The 12,083-nt window shown below is 37.3% G+C and overlaps 1 protein-coding gene across 1 annotated transcript; it reads right to left on the reverse strand.

Moving 5' to 3' along the window:
• Positions 1–3,053: 3,053 nt before the first annotated feature.
• Positions 3,054–10,774, reverse strand: LOC108201744 (abscisic-aldehyde oxidase). Its single transcript, XM_017370030.2, has 10 exons — positions 10,465–10,774; positions 8,325–10,022; positions 7,840–8,099; positions 7,546–7,755; positions 7,190–7,408; positions 5,411–6,376; positions 4,500–4,595; positions 4,178–4,276; positions 3,803–3,992; positions 3,054–3,546 (listed from the first exon to the last, which is right to left on the reverse strand). The coding sequence occupies exons 1-10, from the start codon at positions 10,610–10,612 to the stop codon at positions 3,320–3,322; spliced, it is 4,113 nt and encodes a 1,370-aa protein (XP_017225519.1). The 5' UTR covers positions 10,613–10,774; the 3' UTR covers positions 3,054–3,319.
• Positions 10,775–12,083: the final 1,309 nt, after the last annotated feature.

Raw genomic sequence — 12,083 nt, forward strand, 5'->3', positions numbered from 1 at the left:
AGTTTTCAGTTGCATTTAATTGCATATGAGGTTGCATTCAGTTGATTCCATTGCAATCTAATGGCCCCGCCAGGGGCACCCATACATCAGTTGCAACTTACAGTTTTCAGTTGCATTTAGTTGCATATGAGGTTGCATGCAACCTCATATACAACGGAAAACTGTAAGTTGCATAACTGATGTATGGGTGCCCTGGCGGGGCCATTAGATTGCAATAAAATCAACTGAATCCACTACAAGAAAAAAGGCTAAAAGCGACCAAATAAAAGCGACCACAAATAAAAGCCACCAAAACAGGTAGCTTTTAACAGGTAGCTTTTAACATAAGTTCAAACTTTCTTTTTCTGACTAATAAAAGCGACCGTTAACGGTGGCTTTTAATGTCGGTCGCTTTTGTTTGGTGGCTTTTGCATTTGGTGGCTTTTATTTGGTCGCTTTTAAATTCAAAAGCGACCAAGAGTGTGCTGCGGTCGCTTTTATTTTTTTAATGTACAGGGCGGGAAAATTCCCGCGGTGGGATGTGCAAAAGTTCAAACAAAAGCGACCGCAGAACATTGTTGGTCGCTTTTGTACAAAAGCGACCGCCTGTGTTGCGGTCGCTTTTGTTAAAAGCGACCACTTATAATGCAGTCGCTTTTGTTCATGGGATCAATATATGCGGATTGCGCGTGAAGTCATTGGTCAGGTGATGGAGAACTTTAAAAAAGTTATAGTGGAGGTAATAATTAAAAAGCTCTTCTATTCATTTAATTCGAAATTTACTGCCATCACTACTCTTCGCTTTTTGTTTCTTTTTGACCTGTTTTTTACTCTGTTTTGCTCAGTTCTGCTGTTCTTGAGACTTTGCTGTGCTCTATTTTTTGCTGATTTGTTCTCGATGTCAATCTTTATAATCGTTTGTGATGGTAGATTTTGTAGGCTTGTTATGGTTGTGTCTATTATAAATTTATTTGGAATGTCAGAATATTATTTTCTGTGTTGTACTTGTACCAAAAGGTGTTGGTTCTTCTATTTGTATGTGAATTAATTTTATGGACTGTCATAGACACAAGAACCCTACAAAATGAGTTAGCTGGTGATTGTTTAATGCTTGAGCTGATTGCAGTGTTTTGCGTAGAGCTTGTGTAGAATTTTAAGTTCAGTTGCACGGTTTGTTGTCTACATTTATGTCGGCACATGTTTGGTTGCTAAACTTGTGGCTTCTGGAAGTTTGTATAAATGCAGATTATTTGTTGGTTGTATTACATTTATGATGGCTTACTGCTTGGCTTAATTATGGTATTGCCTTGTATTAGGTTCTAGTTTCTTAACTTTACTAGAGCCGGATTAATGATACTAAATCTTATTCAGTACTAAAACTGGCTCTATAGCTATATAACTATATTGTGAACCAGATATAGGAATGATTAATACAATGCAGAGCCACGTACAAATGGATCAAAATAGATGTTACAGAGTATAGAAGTTCTGTTTTAGCAACAAAATCAGCTTAAAATGGAGTACAGCCTGAGTGGTGTATACTTGTGTGTTTGTTAATTAGGTACTATAGGTCTGGTTTGTGCCCAGGTCACCTGGTTTGTGTGTTTGTTATGGAATTATTCACCATTTCTCCTCCTGAATATATGTTTTGTTTGTGCAGGATAACAATTCTAATGTTCCGATGTATGAAACTGATTTCTTACTGGATGGGGATTTTGAGGCCGATGATGATGACAGGATTTTAAATCACTGTCCCCTTTACCCTTAGTTAAATAGTCTATTATGATAAGTTTTTGGCAGTACTCAGTAATGGCAGTATGTGTAGGCTGCTAGAATGATATTTTCGTGCATGGTATGGTATTGTAACTCGAACAAAATCAGAACTTAATTAGATTATGTATTACTGTGAATTTTTAACGGATCTATGAAAGCTTCTTATTATGCTTATTAATTTGTATTTTATTCACACCCCTCCCCCCAGTAATTAGATAATTAGATGGTGTTGATTATTTGAATGGTCTATTGAGTTGTGCAATAAACAGGGGGTAGCAACCAAAAAGATCTGATTTTTTTGAGAAATAACCATATAAAAGCGACCGAAAAGAATTATGGTCGCTTTTCAAATTCCACCAACATTGGTGGCTTTTATTTTTCAGGGGCGGGAAATTCAAATTTTGGCCAAAAATTTGAAGTGGCATAAAGGAATTTAATTTTTAACAAAAGCGACCGCCAGCGCGGTGGCTTTTATATAAAAACGACCGGAATCAATAAAAGCGACCCTCTTCAAAGCTACCAACTCTTTGCGGTCGCTTTTAATTAAAAGCAACCACATATGGTCGCTTTTATGTAAAAGCCACCAATTTTTGACGGTCGCTTTTAGCCCATTTTCTTGTAGTGATCCATATATATATGGATTCCAAATATGAGGTCGAAAATGACATTTGAAAATTGGAACTTGAAATCAGGAATTCAGTTGCATATATGGTTGCATATGCAACCATAGTATTTTTGAAAATATTTTAGAGAAGGTAGTATTTTTGAAAATAAAATTGGAGAAGGTAGTATTTTTGAAAATAAGATTGAAAACGTGGTTATGAATAAAAAAAACCCAAATTTTTATTGCAGATTTTAATTTAGGCTGTGCATTTGAAACCGCCTCTTTTTTTAATTCTTATATAAACAGATTTGAGAATGTTATAATCTTGATCAAGAATTGTCTTAGGAAAGCATGGTAAAATTATGTTCTTAAAACGTATTTATCCACTCACCGTATGTGTGGAACGGACACTTCTCGGGATACAATGAATCAAGATGGTGTTGTGGAAATAGAGAAGAGGTGTGATGATTGTGTATTTGTAAAAGCTTGTAAACCCTCTGGACCTGTGATATACATCCTTGTGCGCATGCAGACAGTGGAGCAATACAAGTAACACATTTGAACACTATAAAAATGTTTTACTACATAAAGTCTTGGAAGGCACTTTCCACCTCTAAGAGAACATCTTTGTATCATCTTATCACATTGATCATTTTGAGTGATTCTAAAATGGAGAACTCAACATAAGCATGACGGGTGATAAACACGTAATCAAGACTCACTCTATTTATGCTCAAAAAGACTTTACAATGTATTTCAACAATTGAATATGGATTACATAATAAAATCTTTATTAATATTTCCCCATGAAATAAACACAAGGGGTGTCGTGTCTTGTAGAAGTCAAATTAATGTATATGCAGTGACCTGATGTGATTGCATAGATGAACTCGATCTCGAATCTTATTCGAATTTTCTGACACAAACCCAAGTATGATTATAAGTGAAAATTATGAAAGCTGATTAATTCTTTCCGGAAGTTGAGAGCAACCTTCGCAAGTAAATCTCAACACTATCCAATCCACAAAGTTGCTTGACAACAGGCATTGTAGCAGGAACATCCAGATCAAACATTGAATCAAACGTAACTAAACTGCTCCAAGCATGATACTGCTTTCTGGCTTCCTTAATCGCGGCTCTTGTGGCACAGTGTACAGAAGCTGACAGAAGTAACGGTGGCTCACCCGAAGCTGCAGAAATTTACAGGACTTCAGAAATATTTCATGCAACAGCCTGTTATATTAGAACTTGTTTTTGTCTAGGAATAAGTGAGTGATCCAGAGTTCAAGTCCAAAACCTAAGCTTTATCCAGCATTCAAGTTTGGCTAGAACTTTTTGCTGTTTTTTTATCTTAATCGTCATTTTTCTGCAGGCTTTAGAAATAGCAACCAAATGCAGAACAAAATTATCAGGGTTTTTTTTAGAAAGTGAAGAACGCATACATACCCTTAGATGAGAGAATACGTTTCTCATGGTGTCCGCTGTTGAGTACCTCAACATTGAACTGTTTGGGGATGGTGTCTATTGTTGGTATCTTGTATGTCCATGTGCTATCCGAAACCACCAATCCATCTGAATTGGTAAGGTACTCTTCAGACATGAAGAATCCAATTCCTTGAACAAAAGCTCCTTCAATCTGTATGAAAGTAAACTTCTTATTACATGACTAGAAAAGTTATACCAGGAAACATTTGGCTAAAATTTAACAGTCAAGCCAAAATGATAGAGCAGGGTCTCATCAAAAGTACCAATAACATTGGAATCATGTATGAGAGTGAAAGAAAATTCTTAATTCGTTCAATCATAATTAAAGTTTGCAACCTGTCCCATATCTACAGCAGGGTTCATACTTTGCCCACAATCATAGATGATATCTGCTTGGAGGATAGTGGTTTCTCCAGTTAACATGTCTATTTCCACCTGCAATACACATAGGTTTGTCCTCGGTGAATAAATAATAAAAACTGCTATGTAGGAGACATTCTATGAGCAATTGACAGTGTATAGGTCATCTGTAAACACAAAGAGCATTATCTTGAGAGTTGACAAATATCAAATTGTGAACCAATCGGAATTTTCCTGAATCATTGGTCTCAAATATATTATTATAAGAAGATGAAAAAATTGGGTGGATCAGACTCACCTCACATACTGCTGCCCCATAATTCAAGTACTGTCTAGAAATGGAGTCAGGTACAAAATACGAACTTGCTGACAAGCTTAGACCTCCTGAATGTGCCTGCATAATGATGAAATGTCAATAGTATTTACCCAACAGTCTAGATAAAGCAGCTCTGGCGCCTGTGGCAGATATTTCAAAATATTCTTGCTCATTTTGATTCAACCTAAACTTCTACTTAGATGGTTCTTCTACATTACTGAACTTGCAGGATCACACAGTTCTGTGTATAAGTTTTCTCATAACAACATTAACAAAAGTCGTAAAACTATTAATGTATGTGCTAGGGATCATACTATCACTGAGTTCATTCTGTTAGTCATATAATATATTTTGAACAATGAAGATAAGTTCTACTCTGTTGTCATTATTATATATATTCAAGTTCAAGATGCTGCTGGGAAGAAAAGTATAAGTGAATATGTATTCAGTGGCAGAACCAATTCTAAATGGAGGGCTAAAGTAAAAGACCCCTCATTTTTGGATGTTATCCGGGGTTCAAATAAAGTTTTTACCGATTTTTAACTGAAAATCACGCCTAATAATTCTTTGTTGGTTTTTAAAGGTCAGCCGGGGCTACAGCCTACGCCCCCCACCCTCGGTTCTGCCCATTGTCATTTGTGCCTTATATGTCAAGACAGGGTTTTATCTTAAGTTTCAATTTACTTATTCGAACGCTCTATATAAAGTATTTAATAGCTTTCTTCCATATGCATGCATTTAGAGAAGAACATGCAGACAAGTTATAGAATCCAAGCAAAATCGATATGCATCAGCAGATAAAGGTAATAGAAACTGTCAGCAAACTTATGTACTCGTCAACATAGTGGAGATTATAAGGCTTAGAATATTATTTACGAATATATGATAGTTACCTGAAGAATTAAAGACTCCCAGTCTAAAGAAGTCCTTTGAACCTGCAGCCTCTCCTTAAGAGGGACAAGTCGTTCGACCAGGATGTTGCAGCAAATTCTAACCACTTCACAGCTTGATTCAGACGTAGTGCTCGAAGAAGTAATTCCCCCTTGAATTAAGCTCAAAGTATCTGATTGCACAACCCGTACCCTTTCCACGAGGTCAGCAGTTCCATCACATTGGATCGAACTGAGAGCATATGCAGTCACTTGTTTTACCTTTGTCCATAGCCCCTGCCCAAGCTCAATCCCTCCAACTTCCACAACAACAGATCCATCTGAAAGAATGCTCACTTTTCCAGGGGATGGTCTTTGCATTACTTTCATCACAACAGGAACACGAGATAGTCCCCTTTTCCTCCATATATTATTTTTGTTAAATAATTTAATCATTTCAGTCCTTTGTTCAAAGCATGATGACACCGCCAATCTATCCCAGATAGAAGGCAGAGTATACTCTACAAGTTCTCCTGCACTTAGCTCGTAAAACAATTTTAGGCTGTCATATGTGTGAAGATTTCGGTATCTAACAGAATCCACCTCCATAGAAAGAGTGGATGCCACATGTTCTATTACAGCCTCCGCAATATAAGACCCTTGAACCTCTCCAGGTCCTCGCATTGCAGATTTACTGGAATGATTTGTCTTGCATAGCTTTATGTCAAAAGATAAAGAACCCCAGTCATACTTTTTAAGGGCACCGATCAGATTCCCTGGAATTATGACACTTACATCTGGGGAAAAACCTGCATTAATTAAAATATCAAGGTGCAGAGCTGTAATCTTCCCATTAGACTTAAAACCAACACTGTATGTTATCTTCATCGGATGCCGTCCTCCAGCCATTATCATGTCAGCCTTGCGATTAAGATACATCCTAACAGGACGACACAATTTGTGGGCTGCAAGTGCACATGCTGCTGCAACCTAAAATTAGAGGACCAGATCTTTCAATCACGGAGAAAAAGATGTATCTATAAACATCAAACTCTAGTAAAAGTGTACTTGCATGTGTGTCATTCAGTGTGATGAAAGTGCCAGTAAATATTCTTAAATTGGGGTCCGAGAAGTTCATTAGGAACAGTTATACGTAACAATCACTTGACATTCAGCCTGAACTTTAGCAGTTCATCATGATAGAAAAGTGCGATCACAAGGAATTTTTGGAGGAATGAAAAGCTTTGAACTATAGTTAACCACCCATCAGCATTAGATTGTCGTGTTCAAACAATCTAAGGATCTTTACAGATCATATACAGATAACGAATTTACAAATGTATATAGTAGAAAGAGGACTTAATTTGAGGCTTGAGTTAGTCTTGGAAAGTATACAAATTTATAGCCAAAATGTATATCTTTAGAGTTCTATTAAGTGCTCTGATTTCTTCTACCTACTGTGGGTCTTTGAGGTAGTCTTTTAGCACTTGTCCGAGATCTTCCTCTCAGAACCAGCACTTTCTAGTTACAGTCACTCTATTTGTACTGATGTTCCTCAAGGTTTTGGTGACAAATGTTTCCTACATACTACATATTTCAGGGATCTAAATGATTCTAGATACAAGCGTATACATTTATTTAGTGATCACGATTAAATAGAGACATTCATAAACCGAAAGAAACAGAAATAGTGATTGGTGTCATCATTCTCATGCTATCCACTCATACATGACTACAAAAAAAAAAAAAGAAGAATTATTGAGTGAACAATATATAGTAATTTCTAAGAAAATTTGTACTCACTGGCATAGATTTGAATGCCTTGCCGCCAAAGCCTCCTCCAACCCTTCTTGTAATTACACGAACATTATTTTCAGGAATACCAAGACATACTGCTATCGTTTTGTGAGCAAATTCAGGGCACTGACTTGAACTGTGCACTACTAAGCAGTTGTCCTCGTCTGGGATAGCAAGGGCAGTTTGCGATTCCATATAAAAGTAATATTGTGACGGAAGCCTGATCTGTAGTTCAATTGTTAAATTAACATATTAACACATGAAAAGGCAAGAGGAAAGTCAAAACTACAAAATCAAGCAAATACACATCAAATTGCTGTACCACATTAAAGCTGGAACAGAGATCATATTATGAAACGTACCTCAGTGGAGAGAATACTGTGATCAGCTTCAGCCATGCCTTTTGAGAAATTTCCAACCTGCGTTGGACGTAGGAAGGGAATGACTTCAAAGAAGCTTGATTTTTCAACAGCCTCTTCAACAGTTAAAATTGGCGCTTCAAGATTTTCAGTGTCATAATCAATAATAGCCAGGGACGCGGCCCTATCTGCATGTTTTTGTGTATCTGCAACCTATACAACCAAATCCAGTTTTAATATGCATGTTAAATATACTATGCAAGGGATCAATTAAAAAAAGCTAAAGTAAAAATCTACCACTAATGCAACCCGCTGACCAGTAGACTCGATAAGATCTTCGGCAAATAATGTTTCTGTACCAAGCATGCTCTTTACCCCTATGTTCTGACCTCCTCGTGGGATATCATTGCAAGTTATAATAGAAGATACTCCATTTGGTAGCAAATTGGAACTGAATCTGATGTTCTTCACCCTTGCCAAAGGCTTTGTGCTATAAATAAATGCACCATAAAGGCAATTTGTTGGTGCAGGAATGTCATCGACATAGACAGCTTCACCTAAGGTAGCAGAGGAATCATAGAGTATATTAATTTAATTTTATAGTGTTGCTGATGTCACTTAATCTTGATTTATATTGAAGTTTATACAGGTAATGACTAAGAAAACATACAGCAAAAACAGAGAGAATAAGGGATTTAATATTGATAGTTGCTACAGTAAGAAATTAACGAGAGGAATTTGGATTTGATATGAATTAGTTATCTAATGTAAGCACAACTAACCAGAAGCTTGAATACAAGCACCAGACTTTGTGATTGGTTCACCAACTGGATAATACTCTTTGCTTGATTGTATCACCTGTTTTCCAGAAGACAGTATTGTTGGTTTCTGAATTCTAGGGTACTTGTTGTCCACTTTTTTATTGTTGTTTTTGGAATCTAATTCAGTGTTTTCAGTCAACCAGCTGTTGGAAAATATGGTACCAGTTTCAACCATGGGATACAGAAACTGAAAAAGATACGACACTGCCAAGCTTGAACGATATAGAGCATCTGAAGTTCCTTTTTCAGGTACCACATCGTCTCTAATTAGTTTCACAGCTTCATAAAGAACACCAACACTTAAAACTTTCCCTGCTAAGTAGTTCTCCACCGCGCTTGCCCTTTTTGCATGTTTGGTGCCAAAAGCACCGAAAGCCATCTGAATCTCTTTGATAACAACTCCATCATCAGTTGAAGACACAACAGCGATAAAAGCAGCATTAAGATAAGGTAATGCATTTCCAAGCGGCCTAGAACTTGCACGATATGTTTTGAACAACAACCTAGTTTCAGGTTTATTTTCACTGGAGAAATTATATGTTAATGACCCCCAACATGGTACCTGGATACTCAAAAGCACGCTTCGTTGGTCCAATGAAGGCCTTGACAAGAACTCCTCTAAAGTAAGATTTTCATGTCTCAGATCTGTCATTAAATTAACTTTTGAACCCACACAAAGAAGTATAGTTACAATATCTGAAGGGAAAGAAAATCGCTGTGCCATAACCAAATTCCCTCCTATGCTTGCTGAGTTTCTGACAGACTCTGTAGCAATTTTCTTTAAATGGCTCGCAATTTTCTTGTAGATTAGCTTCCCCTCAAAAGACTGCACACCTTTGGTTTCTTCATCCAAAGCTAAAATAGCATGAGAAATTGTGACAGCTGCACCAATTACAATGCCAGTATGGTCCCTTCTAATAGATGAGAGCTCAGGAACTTTCTTCAGATCAATGTAGTTCTCATAGTGGTCCAGTTCCTTGTAATAGCCCATACCTGTATCACCAACTACTAACCTAGTCTGTGTACCATCGGCAGCCATGTCTATTTCGATGGAGCTTTCAAGCTCCTTAAGAGTGAGAGGACTATGCCAAGATTTTCCGTTAACATTTAGGCACATTGCAGCATCCACTTCAACTTTTAGAAATTCGGGGTAGGCACAAATGTCATCTTTTGGATTATAAAAAGGCAATTTACTGATTTTAGCCTCATCACTCTCTCCTTTTTTCCAGAATGAATTAATTCCCAAATCCTCCATATCAACATCAGAAGCAAAACTTTTACAAGCATCTGCAATGGGTCGATATCCAGTACAACGGCAGAAATGCCCTGCTATAGACTTTTCAGCTTCATCAACAGTGAGTTTGGAGAACCCTGTAGGAGGATCAGGCCCCTTCTTATCTTCCGCATTGACAAGTGCCGAAAAGAGTGAGACACACATCCCAGGAGTACAGAAACCACACTGAGAAGCATGAAAACCAGCAAACCTCTCATGAATTGGGTGAAAACCATCCCTGCTATTTCCAAGTCCTTCAGTCGTCGTAATTGCACAATAATTTACACTATGAACAAGTGTGAGGCATGCATTAACCGTGTAACTTTCAACTTGTTTGTTCACCGGGTCATAAGTAGATTGTAAAACAACACAAGCACCACAACCACCTGCAATGATTCAACTGCTAAAGTACTTAATCTTTCTCATCCACATATAGACCGTACATGACTCACTAGTACAAACTAGACTTTCAGCGTCGGTCAAATAACCCCTAAAACAGCGGTTAAGTGGCCTAGCAAATGTAGGAGACACTATAGGTATAGGCTTATAGCGTCGGTTAAGCCCAACTCATTCAACCACTTATCAATAACTACCACAAAAGAGTAAGCAAAATCTACATCATATCCCCATCCCTACTACTATCTCACCCACATTCCCATCATAATCACGTCAACAGACGGATCTAGCAAGGGGCACGAGATATAATAAAATACAATACAAAACTAAGCCATGTCCTAAAATTTACTTCCACAACAAAAAAAAGCTACAGCAACTAAAGCCAAGAATCATGCTCATGCATACATAAATGAAATAAACAGAATTACATACCTTCACCACAGCTAAGTTTGACACTCTTTAAAGGGGTATGAGAACGCAAGAAGTCAAGTAAAGTAGTGGATGGATGTAATGAATCAGATGAAACTTCATATCTTTTCCCATTGACTGCAAACACAAGAACATCTTTACCACTCTCCATATTAAGCTAATATCTAGATACCTTAAAATATCTATACACTGCATTAACTATGTGTTTGAATATACATTAGATGATCTAATGAAGTGAAGCTGGTACGCTGGTGTTACTGTCAGTATGTCAGACATTTGGCTGAGACAACAAAGAAAATTTAAACATAGAGATAGATAAGCCTGCAGTGCTTGGATACTACTTGTGAATGATGACATAGATGGACCCGGAAACTAGATTGGTAGAGACTGTTTGTCTTTGACTGCCAAACCTCCATTATTAACCGTTTATCAAACTTTCTAAAATCGCTGTAGCAGAATAATTTAATGATATAAATACACATTTCAACTCTCTAAGCTTTTTTTTAACAAGTCCGCTTAATTGTTTTTCTCGAGGAAAAAAAAGTCCACTTAATTATTTATATTTATGTCATTGTTTGGGATGAAATTCCGAATTTGATCGGACAACATATTTGGATACATAAAAAAATTGAAGACTTTTCCCTCCGAAGAATATGAATAACTAGGTACTCGGAGTCCATCCAATGTGATTCATAATCCCATGTATTCTGTCAGGGTATTCTATACAGTTTGAGGTGATCAAGATTCTTGTTAAATGTCCTCCAGATAATATTGAGAATAATCACGTATCTTTATCTTGGTATTTTACTCGTCCATGCACATTAGAAGTGACCGTAGGTGTGGACATTAACTCCGACCCGCCTGATCCCTGAACCAAATAGTACGGGGATTCGAGGATTTTTTCGGGTATGAGTCAGGGAACAGGACGATCTTGAAAAAAATCGGCAATCGGGGGTACGGTTTCTCACATTCCCCTTGGCCAATCCCCGTACCCCGACCCGATTTTTCCCGATTGTCGGCCGATCCCCGACCCGATTATTACACCATATATTATATTATACGGGTTTCTATGTTGTGCCCATGCGCATATAATAAACACAAAATTTGAAAAGTTTATCTTGTTTTGATTGAGTTACACTTTTTAATAAGAGAAAAGTGCACTATGTGTACCTATACTATGGCCTATACACAACTTGCAATACTGAAGTTTCAAATCCTACACCCGATGTACTATACTTTCTAATTTTATGCAGTTAGTGTACAACCGTCAAATAAACACTGACGCCGTGAGATTAAATAGTTTAAGTCATGGTTATTTCAGTCATTTAAATATTAAGCACCCAAAGCAGACAAAAAGACGCGGCAATCAAGGCGATCGTTACATCTTCAAGAGTGCGAACTCATTTCCACAGCATCATCATTCACGGATCATAGATCGAGATCAGGAATCTCACCGGAGGGAGCGGAATCACTCGATTTTGTCTCACTACCGTTGTTTGAGGCCATTTCAGAAGAAAATGATTTAGGTCACTGTTTGGGATTAAGGTTTATGTTGGGAGAGGAGTGCACAAATGTTCTGGGTAGAGGAGATCTGTAAAGATGATAAAGAGCCGTTGAAATAA

The sequence above is a fragment of the Daucus carota genome, chromosome 9 (assembly GCF_001625215.2).
Source record: "Daucus carota subsp. sativus chromosome 9, DH1 v3.0, whole genome shotgun sequence".
NCBI lineage: Eukaryota > Viridiplantae > Streptophyta > Magnoliopsida > Apiales > Apiaceae > Daucus > Daucus carota.